The sequence below is a fragment of the Adiantum capillus-veneris genome, chromosome 23, assembly GCF_014529385.1.
Source record: "Adiantum capillus-veneris isolate H3 chromosome 23, ASM1452938v2, whole genome shotgun sequence".
NCBI classification, from domain to species: Eukaryota; Viridiplantae; Streptophyta; class Polypodiopsida; order Polypodiales; family Pteridaceae; genus Adiantum; species Adiantum capillus-veneris.
Genome location: NC_140953.1, coordinates 24889092 through 24910362, shown reverse-complemented (window position 1 = coordinate 24910362; position 21271 = coordinate 24889092). Strand labels below are relative to the sequence as shown.

At 45.9% G+C, this 21271-nt stretch overlaps 1 protein-coding gene across 2 annotated transcripts in view; it reads right to left on the bottom strand.

Moving 5' to 3' along the window:
• Nucleotides 1-21271, bottom strand: part of LOC147427530 (uncharacterized) — a 97958-nt gene that overhangs the window by 13788 nt on the left and 62899 nt on the right. For both annotated transcript variants that reach the window (XM_086497614.1, XM_086497615.1), the window contains one exon: nucleotides 1274-1416. In XM_086497614.1, the coding sequence (XP_086353740.1) occupies nucleotides 1274-1416 (143 nt within the window). The remainder of the gene's footprint in view (nucleotides 1-1273; nucleotides 1417-21271) is intronic.

Sequence of the window (21271 nt, the reverse complement as noted above, 5' to 3'; positions counted from 1 at the left end):
GCCCCCAAATGCCTTTTATGCGAGCTTTTTGTGGTACAATCGTATACTTGCACGGGAACGTCCTTTACTCGTAGGTTCATGAATGGGGACCATCCATGCCGATGTTGCATTACACAACATATTTATGTGCTCGCAGGCTTTATTTTTGCATGCTATTTTCTTGCATGAATGCCTTGATTAGCTTCAGAATTGGGGACACCCGTCCGTAACTGTGGGTGTGCTGCTTGCTCACATATTTTCGTGGCTTGTGAACCGGTGGTAATTATACCCCTCTTGCCAGGTTGAGAAAATCCTAGGACTGAAACCTTGGGTAACCCAGTTAGGCCTTCAATAAATGTGTGTCCACACACAATTTTAATGTTTGGGGGGACAAAACTTAACACCCAAGCCATAAATTAAAGGCTTTTCACTAAGATGGAAAAATTGAGATGTGGCAAATCTTTTGTGAGTTTCAGCTGTTAGGGCATTTTGGGGAATGATAACTTTGTTTTTGCAACATTTTTTTGCACTTTGAAGCTTTCCATAGCCATACCTACCTTGGGCATAGGGTTGTCATCGTATGGTCATACGGTAAAGTACGATACGGTTTCGTACGAATAAATACAATGTATTAGAATTTATATCATACAGTGTTTTTTTTTGAAACACTTTGGGATTATTTAAGATTGTACGGTATTTTAATCGTATGGTCGTCGAGTATAGCATATGTGTACAATATGGGCATTTGTACGCCGTAGAGAAACTTCCATGCTTAGGACTTTCTACATGCACGGAGCTGTGTTTCATCAAACTGAACTCTCTGTTTTTCTGCAATTTTCTCACAATTTCAGCCATGGGGATCACGGGGAAGCTCTCTGCAACCAATGTCGACAGTGGACGAGTTGCATTGCAGCAGAGATAACTCTTTTAAAGCATACACAGGTGTGAGGCATTGGCTTTTGAAGGGCATTCACAAACATACCCCAATGCTCATGGGAAGACACTTAGCACTTCTAGCTGAAATGGCTAGCTAGTGTTTAAGCTGTCACCAAACAAAGGGATGCAATTTGAGGGCAACTTTTATCAACCGTGGACATGACGAAGTCGACCTTAAATGATAATCAGCAGTACCAGGATATGAGCATTAAGGCGACTATGTAGAAAGTCGCAGTATGTAGGCTTTACGGTTATAAATTACCAGGGAGGACACATCACTGTCAATATCATAGAAGATGACATCTCACACAATTCAAACCACGGAACATAATAAAATATTTTGTGTTGAAGCTAGTACCTCTGAAGCTGTGTCTTATACATGAGGTTGCTCTCCAAAACTTCTGCAAGCTCAGTCTCTAAGGTGGATATCCTCTTCAGGATGTTCTCGCCTTTTGCAGCTGCATTGAATCTTGAAAGTGCACTCTCAAGCTCCTTCTTTTCCTGAGGAAAAAAGAACAGATATTAACAAACTGAGAATCTCCGATTTCAAATGATGTGGAATAAAACAATTCCAAGTAGGCTACATACTAAAGTAATTGCAGCTCACCCCACTCATAGCAAGATCAATAAATTAAAAAGCAGGTTCTCTCTCTCTCTCTCTCTCTCTCTCTCTCTCTCTCTCTCTCTCTCTCTCTCTCTCTCTCTCTCTCTCTCTCTCTCTCTCTCTCTCTCTCTCTCTCTGTGTGCACGTGCACCGTCTGTGCTCCATGCTCAGCTGCTGGTCCGCCCACCCCCTCGCACTCCTTTGCCAACCCGCCATCCCACTGTTTTACCTGTGCTCATCCCTTTCCTGCTGCTTCTGCCCACCATCGCCCTCTCTCTTCCCTGCTGGTCCAGAGCGCCTCTCATGTGCTGCCAGCTCCCAGCTCTGTTCCCACCAAGTGGAGTGGGCTGCTACTGTTCAGCCCGCTGAACACTGTCACCTAGAGTAATGCCCCCCCCCCCCCCCTTCCCCTTTTTGCACTGCACCAGGATCAGCGATGGAAACCACACCAACTTGCAAATCTTCCCCGCTGGTCACGAAGGCAACATTCATGGTCATGAACAAACGAATAACGTAAATGGAAAAGGACATGGAGGAGTGGAAAGCGGCGACGGAAGGATGGTGGAAGGAGAAGGCTAGCCTTCTCCAAATGCTTTTCAATGAAGGCAAGCAATTGAAACAGGAGAGAGAGGACTTACACGCAGAAACCGAAGCACTCAAGGCCTCTCAAGCACTTAAAAGAGGAGGTTTCAGCCCTCAAGCAAGGCTTGCCGATAGAGCAAGCGGTGGACTTGAAGAAGGAGAAATCCAGCCCTCGATGATAGAGGAACTCAAAGTTATCAAGGAACAAATATGGATGATCAAGCAGGAAGAGAAGTAAAATGTGGCAAAGACGTCCTCGTGGGTGGATGTGATCACGAAGACAAAGAAGAAGATGGATAAGGCGAGAAACGGATAGAAGTCGCCAAGAAAGGGAAAGGAAAAGAAACAACATCTATCCCCACTCCTACAATCATCAACATGACATTAAAAGAAGAGCAAAGGAGGAAGACTAGAGCTTTGCATATACGAGTAACCGGTCTAAAAGACTGGGATGATGTGGAAGAGGAAGTCAAGGAACTTCTCTTCATGAAGGGTGGTGAGGCTACTCACACAAAGGCATGGCGAGAGGGGAAGAAGAGAGAAGGAAGTGGGGAGACTTCATAGGAGAGAGCATTAATTATGTGTTTCCCCTCCATGGAAGCGAAGGACTTCTTGCAGAGGAGTCCTACACTAAAGAAAACAGGAATATTTCATGGAGATGACCTCACACAGGTTGCCCATTTGAAAGAAGTTATGCCCGAAATAAGGACAGCTCGAGAGACAGGAAACGTGGCCTTCTACAGGGATGGACGAGTGGTTATTATGAAGAGGCGCTCCGCATGACGGCACGAGACCTATGGGACCACACTCAAAGTTGTTACCTCGAATTGTAATGGATCTCTACGCCTTGATGTAGGTGCCTTTGAGGATAGTTTCACTGGGAGGGACATCATCTTCTACTCTTAGCACATCAGGACCCTGGGCAATCCATGCCATATGTGAGCGGATACAGATGGGAGACTAGAGCATAGAGGACGAGGCTCGAAAGCATCCAAAACATCGGCCTTCTTGTAATAAGGTGTCTCGTTGTTGAGGCGTCAGACGAGGCCTTTGCGGTTGACTTTCATGAGAATCTCGAGAATTTGTTCGCGGTTGCCAGGAGTTTTGGTTATTCTTCGGAGTTACTTCTGTAGTAAACTCTAGCTTGCCTTTCATCAATTTGTAGCCGACTGCGGCATGGTCCATAAGCTCTTGCATAGTTGAGACTTGCTTGGACATGCAATATTCCTGCAATGTGATGGTAGTGCAATGTTGTATCTCTCGCACTGGTCCTCCTAGGAAATGAACTTAAAGAAGGATACCGGGAGGTAGACGTCGAGAAACCTTTGGTTATAGTCGTCCATGGTCTCTGTGGCAAGCATTTTCAAGTTGCCCCATTCTGCCAAGATCCGAACTTCAAAAAGAGAAGACATATAACTACGCGCAAATATTGTTTTGAAAGCTTGCCATGTCCTTAGAGCATGCCGTTGCGTCGCGATTGAACTCCACCACTGCATGGCATTATCTTTAAGAAATCCCGCTGCTCGAGAGATCTTGGATTCTTCTGTATAGTCCCCAAAGCATAGATGTTGTCGAATTGTTGTAAAAATTGCAATGCTTTCTTTCGATCTTTCATCTCAGAAAAGGTGAAAATTTTGACTATCGTGCCGCCATCCTTGAAATCTTTCGGTTGGCTAGGCACGTATTCCGGGTTCAGATAATAAGGGTATCCATATGGTCTACAACCATTGTAGCCTAGTAGCAGTGGTGGTGGGGGAGGTGGGGGCAACGGTGGTGGCAAAGGCAGTTGCACTGGATCAGGGTCAAATGGCTGCACCATATTTCTGAAGACTCCCCCGATCAGAACAGACAGCTTAGAAGGTTGCCAATTGGAAGCTCTCGCACTCTCTGGTGTCAAAGGAGGAGGTATCACCTGGGGCATCAGAGGGGGTAACATGTAATTCGGAAACTGTTGATAAAAAAGAAGCATCGGGAGGTTTTGTTGCGGATGCCACAAAAGAATGTCGCGAAGCTCGTCGAGGAGAAACTGCAAGTATTCTGTCGAATCCATGAACCCCATGTCTTGGGTTCTTTATGGCTTATGCCTTGTAGGACAGAGCTATGAAAACGGGAGTGCGCCCGATACGTGATGGAGTAAGGGTGGGAGTGGCTAATAAGTCCGAGGCCGAGACACGAAGATTCTTTAGGGCAAAATTTGGAAGCGCCGGTTTGCTCTGTCTGCTCTTTGATAGGACCGGTTTGCTTTCAGAAAAGCGAACGCCTGAAGCTCAATTACCACTGTCACAGGAACGGGCACCATGTGCCATCGAAGAAAGAACAAACTGAACAACTTTAAGCACTTCAAATAGCAAATGAACTGATAGAGATAGAGGATTCACAACACACGAGATGGGGAGTGGCGGAGTTCCACCCCAAGAGAGCATTTGGCCCAAACGTTGGCACCTCTTTCGGTATTTCTTTATATTGCTTCAACTCACTACAATGCCGGTACTCCAATCTGTCACAAACTGAAGACGTGGCAGTGCCCGGACATACAGCACGAACGTGATGACGTGGCTGACAGTACGGATTTCTGCAATGTACGCTGATTGGCTGACGTAGCAACTTTACAAAATCCCGCCACTCACGCTGACTGGCTGATGTGGCAGCTGTACAGAATCCCGTAATTTACGCTGGCCTGCTAACGTGGCAGAACGTACGGATTCTTGCAGATTACACTATCTGCTTTTTGTTGACAGATTTTAGACCGGTTGTTTTTGGGACATTCTTGCTTTTGAGTTTGAAGCTTTTGGGGCTCTGCTTTTAGCATCCCTTGTAACCTTTATAATGAACCCGAGGGGGTTCACTGTGCAGAGCATCTGAACGCAGAGTCTGAGAGCAAGCACCCTTCGCGAGTTGTACTTTGCTCAATGATTAATATAAAAGAAATACCGAAACGGACGCCAGTCTTTGGGGCCAATCTCTCTGGGCAAGGAACTATGCCGGGCCGTGTCTTCTCGAATTGAACTGTGATCTTAAAGTTGTGACGTATTTGAAGTGATTATCTCTCGTGTCGCGACAGATTCTAGACTTGGGGTGTCCAAGTTTGTTACATTGGTTTTAGAGCACAAAAAGATTCTTCTTCTATGGAGGATCCGATCCTTTCTGCAGCACACGCAGGCTTTTGTGAAAGAATCTTCATGCCTCGATCCCGGACTTATAAACGACTCCCACCCTTCATACATCGCGCATCGGGCGCGCTCCCGTCTTCATCGCTGTCTTACAGAGCATAAAGCCATAAAGAATCCCAGATTACACATGGGTTCTTGTGGAGAATCTGACAGAGATGACACCTCTCAGTGGGAAGGCAAAGAAAAGTTGAAAATCCGACACAAGAATTGAAGAAAAAGAATGAAGATTTGGGCCAAAAAAAATTCGACGGACAAGTTTGCCAGAACGGAGTACAAACGTCAACTGCAGGTTGGCATATGTGTCAATAGATTGATTAAGTACTCCATGGACTTGAGATTGGCCAAACACCTGAAGATTACCCAATTCATGAGATTCACTAGAGATGGCTCGGGAATGAATTGGATATCCTTTCGATTCGAGATAAGAATGATAAATTTGAATGAATGAATGATGACGCATGTTCAATGATTCTAGTGCGTCAAGATTTTATATGAATGAGATGATTGGATATTGTGGTGAGCGCATCAAGAGTTCGTGCTAGATGAGATGGCTAAACAAGGATTTAGGTACATCAAGACTTCTGGACGGATGAGATAACTAGATGATTGAAACATTGTGTTCAATATGAACTAAGTGTGTGAATAAAGAACTTTGAAACAAAAATTTCCCAAGGTAAATCTCTTTTATATATGAGATTAATGTTGTCTGGAAGAACTTGCTAGTTGTGTGCAGATAACATGTGAAATCGATGATGAATGAATGCAATTGGGAGCAATGACCGCTCCATTATGAACCCGATAAGTATCATGAATTTCGAATGAAACTAATATTTTATGGAAGGTCCTGCTATTTGTGAAGAGATAACAAGAATAAGAATGAGATGATGATGATTTTGGAGCAATGACAGCTCTCGAATGAACCTGATAGCGAATCATGAATCACAACTGATTCAATCGAATGAATGATTAAACCACTCTGTTCAATATGAGCTTGGTGATGGATTGGTACCCCCAGAAAAGAATTTTCGCACACGGCAGTGCTTGAGGCGACAGATTCTCGCACACGACAGTGCTTGAGGCGACAGATACTCACACACGACAGTGCTTTGAGGCGAACAATTCTCGCAACACGACAGTGCTTGAGGGGAATGACTACTTGCACAGGCCAGTGCTTGAGTTGAAAAATCTATATAGACATGATCGCAATATAGGATTAGTTAATCCAACATCAGTGAGGTCCAAGATGGATCTAGATGCGATTACTAAATACGTTGTTGGCAGTCAAGGTCAGAGATTTGGAATGAATTTCTATGTGATGTGATCTGAACGTGTTCTGAACAAGATGTGATGTGACTGTCGTTTTGTACAAGTGTTAGATGTGTCGTGTCTAGTGAGTTGGTACTAACAATCAGTGTCTACTAAGACAGTTTATAACCTCTGGCTGTAGGTGTAATCGAGGGCGATTACAATTCTTTCAAGAGGGGGGTATGTCACAAACTGATGACGTGGCAATTCTCGGACACACACAGCACGGACGTCATGACGTGGCTGACAGTAAAGATTTCCGCAATGTTCGCTGACTGGCTGACATGGCACCTGTACAGAATCCCATCACTCACGCTGACTGGTTGACGTGGCAGCTGTACGGGATCTTGTAATTTACGCTGGCCTGCTGACGTTGCAGAACGTACAAATTTTTGCAGTTTATGCCGACTGCTTTCTGTTGGCAGATTTTAGACCAATTGTTTTTGGGACATTATTGCTTTTGAGTTTGAAGCTTTTGGGGTCTGCTTTTAGCATCCCTTGTAACCTTTAAAATGAACCCAAGGGGGCTCACTCTGTCGAGCATCTGGACACAGAGTCTCAGAGCGAGCACCCTTCCGGAGTTGTACCTTGCTCAAAGATTAATATAAAAGAAATACCGAAAGGGGCGCCAGTCTCTCTGGGTACGGAACTACGTCGGGCCGTGTCGTCTCGAATTGAAATATGATTTTAAAGCTGTGAAGTATTTTAAGTGATTCTCTCTCGTGTCACGACAGATTCTAGACATGGGGTGTCCAAGTTTGCTACACCAATCCTTGCCTCCACGCAGAAGCATGCCAAAGACTGAGCCCTCTGCACATATTTAAAGGCCCTTGGCCTATGAAAAGCAGTCACATGAAAAGCTTTAAACTCAAAAGCATCTGGCCAAAAGCTGGCGCTGAAAATCAGCCAACGTAAATCACGGAAATCCATACATGTTGCCACGTCAGGTCAGCATGAAACGCCGAAATCCGTACAGGCTGCCACGTTAGCAAGTCAACGCAAAATGCGGAATTCCGTACAGGCTTGCCACGTCATCAAGCTCCACGCAAGTCTTTGTGTGTGTGTGTGTGTGTGTGTGTGTGTGTGTGTGGGGGGGGGGGGGGGGGGGGGGGGGGGGGAGGGGAGGAGGGGGAGGGGGGTCCCACTTTATTTTTTATGGCTTTAGGTCCCCTAGGCCCCAGCGAACAGGGTCTTGTAAGTTGGTGGGAACTCATCTAAAAAAAAAAATGCCACTCAACAAGACTTTATAAGTTGGTGAAAACTTCTTCTCCCCGACCGGGATCTACAAGCTGGCTCCATTCTTCAATGGATTGACACGTCAGTAGTTTGTGACACAAGATGTATGAAGAGGCCTCTAGTCTCTATGATTTCTCAAATCATTCGGGCTAAGGCCTCAGTGCCACATGACATTATTCGAGCCGAGCTAGTTGCTCCTCCCCTCGCAGTCGAGGCCCTTACTAGATCAGTATCCTTTATGCACATTTTATGGGACCTCCCCAGAGACAGATATGCTCGGCTAGCCCTTGGTAGCAGCCCCTACTCGCTACACCTTCATGCAGGGGACAGATTCTGTATACATAGACGAGATCTACAGACGTCTATGCACTGAGGAGCCAGGGCGTCCTCTGGAGGAGCTTACTACTATACTGACACAGAAATTACATGATGCAGCAGCAAAGGCATACACACAAACCCAGCCTGAGCAAAGACGCCGTTCAGGGAGCATGCCTCAGAACAGCTGGTATGATGAGGAATGCCGCCATACTAGAGCTAGACATCAGAGGGAGGTGCTTTTGGGGGACATCACTCACAGACAATCACAGATTGACTTCCGAAAGAGGAGAGGAGGTTTTTTTGGCTCGACTAGAGCAAGATCTATACCAACTATTCTTGAGTCAGGACTGGCGTGAGGCATGGCGGCTCTTTCATGAGCAATCCCCCCGCCATTACCTCTACAGAGACATGGGGTCAGTACCCGTCATCTTTGTACACAGTACCTAGACAGCCGCCCCTTCCCGACCCCCCCGATCCATGCCCACACACATGTGCTTTTTTCACCGTTAAGATGGTGAAAAAGCCATTGACAGAATGAGGACTGGGAGAGCATATGATCATGATGGCTTAGTGGCTGAGCATTTCATGCATGCCAGAGATCTACTAGCAGAGCTTCTAGCAATTATGTTTAACCGTGCCATGTGTGAGGGCTTGCCTGATACTTGGAGCCTATCTACGATTGTACATGTCTTCAAGTCAGGAGAACCTATGCAGCCTTGGAATTATCGCACTATCATGATTGGACACACATCGGCACGGTTGTACGCATCCATTCTTGAGCAGCTGCTGAGTAGATGGGCATAGAGGAAGGGAATGCGTACAGCTGGGCAAGCAAGGTTCAAGAGAGGTTTTTCTAATCTTGACCATATCTTGACACTGAAGGCCATCATTGAGAAGGGCAGATCCCATGGGAGATGGATCTATTGTAGCTTTGTGGACTTCCACAAAGCCTTTGACACAGTGCCCAGAGCTAGATTGCGCAGATTACAGGAGATGGGAGGTACCCACAGAGCTCATTTGGGGGATCATGGCATTGTACAAATCAGTAGTAGGGCATGTACGCACCTTTGAGGGTCTATCTACACCGGTTCACTCCACTATTGGGATGAAGCACGGCTGTCCGCTCTCTCCTACTCTATTCGGTATGTATGTGGATGAGATTTCTCACTACATTGAGAGCGATGGTGATAGAGATGCACACCTGGCAGGGACATGGATTCCAGTATTGTTGTATGTTGATGATATTGCGTTGATCTCCAACTCTCAGGAGGGGATGCAATGTCACTTGGATGCTTTGCATTGGTTTGCACACGAAAGTGGTTTGTCTGTCAACCTTCGTAAAACCAAGGTTATGGTGTTTAATACCACCCCACAATGGATCAGGAGGTCAACACCTACATTCACATACGACTAGGAGACCGTGGAGTATACAGATGCTTACACTTACCTTGGAGTGGTTTTTAACGTACCTGCATTTTCACAGAGGATCTCCGAGTGGTGTATTATCTGTTGAGGTTGAAGGATTTCCTCAGTCTCTTCGACTTCTGGAGGATCTTCTTGTACGGGCGCCACTGGAGGAGGTCCAACATATGGTCGGAGGAGACTGACATGAAAAGCATTGTGGAGGCGCCAGTTAGAAGGCAAATCCAATCTGAAAGTCACATCATTGACTTTATCTGTAATTTTGAAAGGGCCGTAAAATCTATGGGAATGTTTGACAACTTTCCCTTTGCCGACCCGCTTTTTCAATCTAGCTTTCTCAAGCCGAAGCAGGACATATTGTCCTTTTTCAAGATTGAGATTCCTTCTGTGCTTGTCTGCTTTTCTCTTCTGTTGCTCTTGAGTACGAAGAATCGCTTGCTTTACTTGTTGATGGGCAATATCAATATTGCGCACAAATTCATCTGCGGCGAAGATGTTTTCTTTGGTCACCATAATAGGAAGTAAGAGTGGCTTCCCATAAATAATTTCGAAAGGGGCTTTACCAGTTGAGGAATGTATGGTATTATTATATGCAAACTCAACTATTGGTAAGTACTGTTCCCATTCGGATTGTCGTTCCGAAACATAGCACTTGAGGAGATCTAAAACAGTGGCATTAGCGATTTCGCTTTGACCATCTGTTTGAGGATGATAAGCTGATGAAAAATCAAGCTTAGTTCCCAAGTTTTCAAACAATGCCTGCCAAAATAGACTAGTCATGCGGGGATCTCTATCGCTGACGATAGTCTTTGGCAATCCATGGTGTTTAAAAATCTGAGCTAGAAATATTCTAGCCATGTGATCAGCTTTGATCGTCTTTTTTACTGGAAGAAAATGTGCTTGCTTACTAAACCTGTCTACTATAGTCCAGATTGCATCATTTCCATTCTTGGATCTAGGAAGATCCGTAATAAAATCCATGGCAATACTTTCCCATGGCGTGTTAGGCACAGGGAGCGGCTGAAGCTTGCCATAAACTTTATGTCTGTCATATTTCACTTTTTGGCATACTAAACACTCACGTACATGTTTTTCAATGTCCGCACGGAGTGTTGGCCAAAAGAAATACCTTTCGAGGGCACTAGTGGTGGAAGCAATTCCCCGATGCCCGGCATAAGGAGAATTATGTGCTTCATCCATCACCTTTTGTCGTAAGGGCTGAGCTATGCATATTGCTTGCTGACGATAGAGTGTATTATCCCTGATACAATAAGGTGGCTTTGAATGACCAGCTTGAAGAACTGCCCAAATTGTGGCGAAGTCTGGATCTTGAGGATACATCTCGCTGAGAGATTCTAGTTCCTCATGATAAATTGTTGTTAGTGCATTGATCTTTGGACGCCTGGAGAGAGCATCTGCAACTGCATTCTTCGTTCCAGAAGTGTGTAAAATCTGAAAATGAAACATTGAAAGAAAGTTGGCCCATCTCATCTGCTTTTCTGATAACTTTCTTTGTGTGAGGAAGTAGCGAAGACTTTGATGATCTGTCTTGATAATAAAATCAGCTCCTAATAGATAGTGTTTCCAAATGGAAAGAGCACGAATTACTACCATTAGCTCTTTCTCGTATATGGAGACATGCAACTCTGCATCTTTAAGGCGCCGACTTTCATAGGCTATCGCGTGACCCTCTTGGTTCAAAACTGCTCCTACACAATCTCCAGATGCATCGCAGTATACCTCGAAAGGTTTGCGAAGATCAGGGACGGTGAGAACAGGTCCGTGACTGAGTAGATACTTAAGCTTTTCAAAAGCTTGTTTTTGTCCAGACCCCCAATGGAATGGAATCCGCTTCTTTGTCAGGTCATGGAGGGGACCTGCTATCGCGGCAAAAGCTCGAATGAAACGCCGATAATAAGAACAGAGGCCAAGGAAACTTCGTACATCATGTACTGTAGTTGGCGTAGGCCATTCTACAACTGCTTGAATCTTATCAGGGTCCATTCTCACCTGATTATGAGACACTATATGGCCCAAATAGTGGATTTCTTTTAAAAAGAATTCACTCTTCTTAGCATTCACAAATAATTTGTGTTTGCGTAATTCTTCAAACACTAAGGCGAGATGCTTATAGTGTTCGTCTTCCGACTCTGAGAAGATTAAGACGTCATCAAAGAAAACGCTTGTAAAACTTCTATACGAGTGGAAGATTCTATCCATCATTCTGTTGAATGTAGCTGGTGCATTAGTGAGTCCAAAAGGCATCACTAAGAATTCATACAACCCGAAGGTTGTTCTAAATGAAGTCTTATGCACATCCTGAGGAGCTATGCGGATTTGATGATAACCGCTCTTCAAGTCTATACAACTAAAGACACTGGCTCCTTGTAACTTATCAAGAATGTCGTCAATCCGAGGGATTGGAAATCGATTCTTGATTGTGATCTTGTTTAGAGATCTATAGTCTATGCACATGCGGAATGTGCCATCCTTTTTCTGTACTAGCAAGACAGGTGAACAATATGGAGAAGTACTAGGCCTTATTAAGCCCTTCTCCAAAAGTTCGTTAAGCTGCTTGAGAATTTCCTCTTGCTGCATTAGACTAACTCGATAAGGGGGCTGATTTGGAGGAGAACTTCCTGGGATCAAATCAATGGTATGATCCTCAGGTCGCGAAGGTGGGAGTTCATTTGGAAGTTCATCTGCAAAACAATCTTTATATCTTTCTATTAACTTAAGTCTTTTTTGCTCTAAAGAGGAAGAAAGTTGTGAAACAGACACATCTCTCTCTCTTGCAAAAATCAAGTACGCTGAAACACACTTTTTCATTTCTTTCTTGATGGCAATGTGGTTGGCGATAGGAATACGCCAATCACCTGCATCTGCAAGTACAAGATACTCCTTTCCTTTATGAGCAAAAGATAAGGTTTTCTCAACATAGTCAGGAATGGGATGCATCTTGTAGTGCCAAGGCATTCCCAAGATAACATCGCATCCTTCAAGTGAAGCTAGTAAGAAAGACTCTTGATCCTTGTAGTCGTCGACCTTTAGATTCAACTTCCCTATGATTGGAGTAGAGTTTAAGTTCTGCCCTTTGAAAGCAGATTGCGCTTGAATAGAGACTCCGAAACGATTGGGCTGCAAGTTCAGGTCGTCAGCTAGCTTGGTAGAGATGAAGTTGTCTGTGCTACCAGGGTCAAACAAAATAAAAGCCCGCTGGTTGTTGATACTACCCCATGCTTTGAGAAGAGCTCTTTCTTTGCCATCCTTGGTTGTATTTCCCTGTACATCTGGGACTGCATTGGAAGAGGGTGGTTGTGGAGGTTTGGTAGGACAATCACCCTTCATATGACCAACTTGTCCGCACTTGAAGCATCTTCCTTCACTAATGTATGTTCACAACTCAGCAGGAGAGAGATATCTCCCTTTCTTGGGCTGATTTGGCTTTGCTTCTGCTTCGGAGGCGGTTCTTTTCTTCTTTAGAGAAGAAGTAGAAGAGGTAGGCTGCTCATGGAGAGCCTTCTGCTTAGCATGGTAAGTGCTTTGCTCCATCTTCCTGGGAGTACCCTTGTCATGTATTCCATCAGCTATGCGGGCTGATTCCATAAGTATCTGCAAGTTACCTCGAGGGTAAAGCTTCATAGCCTTTTGCAAGGCTTCATGCCAACCTGCTTCAAACTTGAGCATCTTCTCCGAATCGTCAATCTTCTTGAATGGAGTGACTTTCAAGAGAACGTCCCAAAACCTATCCACATAGCGTGAAACAGTTTCGTTCTCTGACTGTGAAAGTCGATCCCATTCTTTCTTTACCTCTTCCTCATAGTCTGGAGGAAGGAACTGTGCGTAGAACTCCTTCTTGAAAGCGGTCCAATCTTGGGGTTTGCGATCTTCCAGGATAAGGGTTAACCACCAATTGCTGGCGGTGCCTTTCAGGTACAAACTAACATGGCGAAGCTTGGATCTTTCTTTAAAATTCCCTTCAGCAAATGCAACTTCAAATTGGCGGATGAAAGCCAAAGCTTTGTCATTATCACGCCGTCCATTGTAGGTGTCGAATTTCACATCTTTATCTCCCGACTTGAATGTTTTCTGCCTGTGGTGCTTCTTCTTATGGTGCTCCTTCTTTCGATGCTTAGACTCCTTGGGGACAGGAGTCCTTTCCCTTGAATGTACTTCTTGCTGCGACGGATCGTCGAGAAACATGTCTTCCGGAGAAACTATGTCTTCCAGATCCTTCATGAAAGAGAACTGAGGGGAATCAGGGGGATCTTGCTCTTCAACTTTTGGATTAAACCGCACATGACGTTCTGGAGATTTCTTCTGCCTCTCGTGCATGCGGGAAGTTCCAATCAAAGGATCTTTTCTTGGTTGTGGCGCCTTTGGGTTCTGCGGAATTTCTCCCGACCCCATCGGCATTTTCTCCTTCCCTTTTTCAAGAGTATGGAGAATCTTTTGGACTTCTGGATGGGAGAGAGCTTTCTGCAACTCTTCCACCTATTGTTGAAGGAGAGAGAACTCTATCTCGCGTCCTCCCATTTCTGCAGTCTGCCAAGAGTCGTCAATCCCTTCAGGAAGAGAGAGAGGACCTTGCTCTGATACCACTGTCACAAAAATACGGAAGCGTAAACTAACGTTTAATTGCACTTCAAAAACTCAAGAGAATTAGAGGGAGCGAGAAAACTTGACACTTCATTGGGGACCAGAAGATGGGTTGGTCCCCCCCATAAAGAGAATATCTTTATTACTAAGGGAGAATCTTTACAAGCACAGGAACGGGGCATACGCCCGTCCTCTATTCTTTCTTCTGTTCTGTTCTGACTACTGACTGAGAAAGTGTTTCCACTTTCTTACTGCTTAGGGGATTTCCCCTCTTCTGCGAGACTGGTTGGAAGCTCTCGAAAAGAGAGTCTATCTTCCGAAACAGCTCATCGGAAGCTCTCACAGAGGAGAGTCCATCTTCCGTTATGTGTTGCCTTCATGCTCATTCATTCATGCATCGAACACAAAAGAGAAACGAGCAAAATGCACACGCACATGCTTGCTGTAATTTTCTGCACATAACCTGAAATTCTTACCTGTGCACACCCCTACGCCGAAACAGAGGTCTTCTTCGCGATGGAATCGCGCCAAACTTGATGTAGACTTAGGATAAGGAGAGGGAAGAGAATTTCTATGGCTGATCTGCTGAAAACAGCCCTAATCTAGGTGATTAGGGGTTGAAAACAGAGAATTACAACAGCCGCACTCTGCTAAGAGAGCGTCTACGGCAACTTCTCGCGATGAAACTTCACCAGAAGGTGTCTATGACTGTGAGATCCCTTGTTCTTGACAATGGGAGCACAAGGCTACCACATATGTCGCAAGGGGCTGCTCTCAAGCTTCAATGGAGGGCTCCACCGCGTAGAGCACGCTCACATTAGGGGGGGTAGGTGCACTGCCAGCCCTAAAAATGGGGGAGGGGGGGCTCCTAAATAGCCATCAGGGAGAGGAGGCGCTAGGAAGAGAGAGAGGGTAAGAGTGAGAGTGAGAGAGAGTTAGTTTGCATTGGTAAGTGTGCCACTTGGCACACTTACTTTAAAAACTTAAAAACCATTCAACTTTTGACTTTAAAAACTTCTAGCTCATTAAAAAAAAATGTGCAACGAACTAACAACTGCTACCAATGATTCTTTTATGAGAACACCAAAGGTCTGCCGGCGCAATGCCGCACGGGCACTGCACCGCCTTTACCTGTTCACACTTGTCCGGCCGTCCGCCCGCCCGGACACGGACCGTTAAATTTAATTTCACGAAATATACCCTAAGGCTTTATTGGCTTTATTAGCTTTATTAGCCTTAGGGTCACTGTTCTAAGGACCCCATCTCATTCATGTGCTTGTACTGATGCGCGTATTTTTCCTGAGCCTAAAATCTGAGGCTACTGCTTACCCCTTTCTGAAAACCCGATTTCCCAATCACTAGGGCTTCAGGGTAATTTCTGCTAAGGTCCCTCTGAGGTGTTCTAGCCCGCATTTAGGCTCACCTGAGGCCTTAGAACTGCTAGGTCTATTCTGGTGTGCACACAACTAATTAGATAATTCTTTTCTCGCAAATAAATTAATTATTTACAAATTCTGACTTAGTTACAACGACTCCCACCCTTCATACATCGCGCATCAGGCGCGCTCCCGTCTTCATCGTTGTCTTACAGAGCATAAAGCCATAAAGAATCCCAGATTACACATGGGTTCTTGTGGAGAATCTGACAGAGATGACACCTCTCAGTGGGAAGGCAAAGAAAAGTTGAAAATCCGACACAAGAATTGAAGAAAAAGAATGAAGATTTGGGCCAAAAAAAATTCGACGGACAAGTTTGCCAGAACGGAGTACAAACGTCAACTGCAGGTTGGCATATGTGTCAATAGATTGATTAAGTACTCCATGGACTTGAGATTGGCCAAACACCTGAAGATTACCCAATTCATGAGATTCACTAGAGATGGCTCGGGAATGAATTGGATATCCTTTCGATTCGAGATAAGAATGATAAATTTGAATGAATGAATGATGACGCATGTTCAATGATTCTAGTGCGTCAAGATTTTATATGAATGAGATGATTGGATATTGTGGTGAGCGCATCAAGAGTTCGTGCTAGATGAGATGGCTAAACAAGGATTTAGGTACATCAAGACTTCTGGACGGATGAGATAACTAGATGATTGAAACATTGTGTTCAATATGAACTAAGTGTGTGAATAAAGAACTTTGAAACAAAAATTTCCCAAGGTAAATCTCTTTTATATATGAGAAATGTTGTCTGGAAGAACTTGCTAGTTGTGTGCAGATAACATGTGAAATCGATGATGAATGAATGCAATTGGGAGCAATGACCGCTCCATTATGAACCCGATAAGTATCATGAATTTCGAATGAAACTAATATTTTATGGAAGGTCCTGCTATTTGTGAAGAGATAACAAGAATAAGAATGAGATGATGATGATTTTGGGAGCAATGACAGCTCTCGAATGAACCTGATAGCGAATCATGAATCACAACTGATTCAATCGAATGAATGATTAACCACTCTGTTCAATATGAGCTTGGTGATGGATTGGTACCCCCAGAAAAGAATTTTCGCACACGGCAGTGCTTGAGGCGACAGATTCTCGCACACGACAGTGCTTGAGGCGACAGATACTCACACACGACAGTGCTTTGAGGCGAACAATTCTCGCAACACGACAGTGCTTGAGGGGAATGACTACTTGCACAGGCCAGTGCTTGAGTTGAAAAATCTATATAGACATGATCGCAATATAGGATTAGTTAATCCAACATCAGTGAGGTCCAAGATGGATCTAGATGCGATTACTAAATACGTTGTTGGCAGTCAGGTCAGAGATTTGGAATGAATTTCTATGTGATGTGATCTGAACGTGTTCTGAACAAGATGTGATGTGACTGTCGTTTTGTACAAGTGTTAGATGTGTCGTGTCTAGTTAGTTGGTACTAACAATCAGTGTCTACTAAGACAGTTTATAACCTCTGGCTGTAGGTGTAATCGAGGGCGATTACAATTCTTTCAAGAGGGGGGTATGTCACAAACTGATGACGTGGCAATTCTCGGACACACACAGCACGGACGTCATGACGTGGCTGACAGTAAAGATTTCCGCAATGTTCGCTGACTGGCTGACATGGCACCTGTACAGAATCCCATCACTCACGCTGACTGGTTGACGTGGCAGCTGTAACGGGATCTTGTAATTTACGCTGGCCTGCTGACGTTGCAGAACGTACAAATTTTTGCAGTTTATGCGACTGCTTTCTGTTGGCAGATTTTAGACCAATTGTTTTTGGGACATTATTGCTTTTGAGTTTGAAGCTTTTGGGGTCTGCTTTTAGCATCCCTTGTAACCTTTAAAATGAACCCAAGGGGGCTCACTCTGTCGAGCATCTGGACACAGAGTCTCAGAGCGAGCACCCTTCCGGAGTTGTACCTTGCTCAAAGATTAATATAAAAGAAATACCGAAAGGGGCGCCAGTCTCTCTGGGTACGGAACTACGTCGGGCCGTGTCGTCTCGAATTGAAATATGATTTTAAAGCTGTGAAGTATTTTAAGTGATTCTCTCTCGTGTCACGACAGATTCTAGACATGGGGTGTCCAAGTTTGCTACACCAATCCTTGCCTCCACGCAGAAGCATGCCAAAGACTGAGCCCTCTGCACATATTTAAAGGCCCTTGGCCTATGAAAAGCAGTCACATGAAAAGCTTTAAACTCAAAAGCATCTGGCCAAAAGCTGGCGCTGAAAATCAGCCAACGTAAATCACGGAAATCCATACATGTTGCCACGTCAGGTCAGCATGAAACGCCGAAATCCGTACAGGCTGCCACGTTAGCAAGTCAACGCAAAATGCGGAATTCCGTACAGGCTTGCCACGTCATCAAGCTCCACGCAAGTCTTTGTGTGTGTGTGTGTGTGTGTGTGTGTGTGTGTGTGGGGGGGGGGGGGGGGGGGGGGGGGGGGGGGGGGGGGGGGGGGGGGGGGGGGGGGGGGGGGGGGGGGGGGGGGGGGGGGGGGGGGGGGGGGGGGGGGAGGGGGGGGGGGTGTGGGGGGGGGGGGGTGGGGGGGGGGGGGGGGGGGGGGGGGGGGGGAGGGGAGGAGAGGGGGAGGGGGGGTCCCACTTTATTTTTTATGGCTTTAGTCCCCTAGGCCCCAGCGAACAGGGTCTTGTAAGTTGGTGGGTGGAACTCATCTAAAAAAAAAAATGCCACTCAACAAGACTTTATAAGTTGGTGAAAACTTCTTCTTCCCGACCGACCGGATCTACAAGCTGGCTCCATTCTTCAATGGATTGACACGTCAGTAGTTTGTGACACAAGATGTATGAAGAGGCCTCTAGTCTCTATGATTTCTCAAATCATTCGGGCTAGGCCTCAGTGCCACATGACATTATTCGAGCCGAGCTAGTTGCTCCTCCCCTCGCAGTCGAGGCCCTTACTAGATCAGTATCCTTTATGCACATTTTATGGGACCTCCCAGAGACAGATATGCTCGGCTAGCCCTTGGTAGCAGCCCCTACTCGCTACACCTTCATGCAGGGGACAGATTCTGTATACATAGACGAGATCTACAGACGTCTATGCACTGAGGAGCCAGGGCGTCCTCTGGAGGAGCTTACTACTATACTGACACAGAAATTACATGATGCAGCAGCAAAGGCATACACACAAACCCAGCCTGAGCAAAGACGCCGTTCAGGGAGCATGCCTCAGAACAGCTGGTATGATGAGGAATGCCGCCATACTAGAGCTAGACATCAGAGGGAGGTGCTTTTGGGGGACATCACTCACAGACAATCACAGATTGACTTCCGAAAGAGGAGAGGAGGTTTTTTTGGCTCGACTAGAGCAAGATCTATACCAACTATTCTTGAGTCAGGACTGGCGTGAGGCATGGCGGCTCTTTCATGAGCAATCCCCCCGCCATTACCTCTACAGAGACATGGGGTCAGTACCCGTCATCTTTGTACACAGTACCTAGACAGCCGCCCCTTCCCGACCCCCCCGATCCATGCCCACACACATGTGCTTTTTTCACCGTTAAGATGGTGAAAAAGCCATTGACAGAATGAGGACTGGGAGAGCATATGATCATGATGGCTTAGTGGCTGAGCATTTCATGCATGCCAGAGATCTACTAGCAGAGCTTCTAGCAATTATGTTTAACCGTGCCATGTGTGAGGGCTTGCCTGATACTTGGAGCCTATCTACGATTGTACATGTCTTCAAGTCAGGAGAACCTATGCAGCCTTGGAATTATCGCACTATCATGATTGGACACACATCGGCACGGTTGTACGCATCCATTCTTGAGCAGCTGCTGAGTAGATGGGCATAGAGGGAGGGAATGCGTGCAGCTGGGCAAGCAGGGTTCAAGAGAGGTTTTTCTAATCTTGACCATATCTTGACACTGAAGGCCATCATTGAGAAGGGCAGATCCCATGGGAGATGGATCTATTGTAGCTTTGTGGACTTCCACAAAGCCTTTGACACAGTGCCCAGAGCTAGATTGCGCAGATTACAAGAGATGGGAGGTACCCACAGAGCTCATTTGGGGGATCATGGCATTGTACAAATCAATAGTAGGGCATGTACGCACCTTTGAGGGTCTATCTACACCGGTTCACTCCACTATTGGGATGAAGCACGGCTGTCCGCTCTCTCCTACTCTATTCGGTATGTATGTGGATGAGATTTCTCACTACATTGAGAGCGATGGTGATAGAGATGCACAGCTGGCAGGGACATGGATTCCAGTATTGTTGTATGTTGATGATATTGCGTTGATCTCCAACTCTCCGGAGGGGATGCAATGTCACTTGGATGCTTTGCATAGGTTTGCACACGAAAGTGGTTTGTCTGTCAACCTTCGTAAAACCAAGGTTATGGTGTTTAATACCACCCCACAGTGGATCAGGAGGTCAGCACCTACATTCACATACGACTAGGAGACCGTGGAGTATACAGATGCTTACACTTACCTTGGAGTGGTTTTTAACGTACCTGCATTTTCACAGAGGAGAGCAGCAGAGACCAGATTGACTAGAGCCCATACAACATTGGGTAGATTGGAAAGGATGTGTTCGCAGGTTCAATTTCAGGAGCCTCGGACTAAGCTCTGGCTCTATGATACTTTGATGGCTTCTACATTGCTCTATGGAGCTGAGGTATGGGGAACTTCATTGGATCATCACGGGAGGTCGGGTCGCACTGATGGATGGCGGGACATAGAGAAACCTCTAGTCTCTATGATCTCGCAGCTCATTAGAGCCAAGGCTTCAGTACCACGTGCCATTATCCGAGCCGAGCCCCCCTCCCCCCCCCCCCCCACCCCCGCACTAGTGGTTGAGGCGCTCATCAGACCAGTCTCCTTATACACCGCATGTGGGAACTTCCCAAAGACAGATATGCCCGCCTTGCACTTGAATCCTCTCGACAGTAAGCCATGCAGGGAGATACAGCATGTTGGTATGGGGAGATGACATCATGGTTTCAGGCGCATGGGTTCAGCATAGACAGGTTGCCACCTTCCAGTACTTACGGGATGCACCATCTCTCACTCTTACACAGTCCGAGATCACCTGGCTCATCCGCCAAGACTTGACTCAGCTAGACACCAGGAGAACATGGATACAGCCAGCACAAGAGCTGGGCACGAAAATGGCTTTCTACAAAGAGCATCTTCTCCAACTTACGAAAGACGGTTTTGTGACGAAACCCAGATACATGGACACCCACTTGTCTTATGGGATACGATGTGCTATTGGCCAGATACGCACATCTTCTCACCACCTCCGGATTGAGACTGGGAGATACAGCGGAGTACCAGCAGATGCCAGGACATGCCCCTTGTGTGACATGGAGCCTGAGACAAAGTTGCATTACACATGCTGCTGCCCCGTCTAATACAAGATACGAGGCCACTTCCATTGTTTGTTTAGAGAGGGCTTTGGACCCACTCTCCAGAGTAATGGGATACGAGATCAGAGATGCCTGGGTTTGTTCTTGCTCGAGCTGCGCAGACATAGAGATAGCCTGACAAGAGGAGAGGCTAGCCAGTCTCAGAGACGGATCACAAATTTCTTTAGAGCAGACACTGGACAGCCGGAGGAGCTACTCCCACAACAGAGCTCACCTTCGTCTCGCACCAGAGGCACGCTGATCGACCG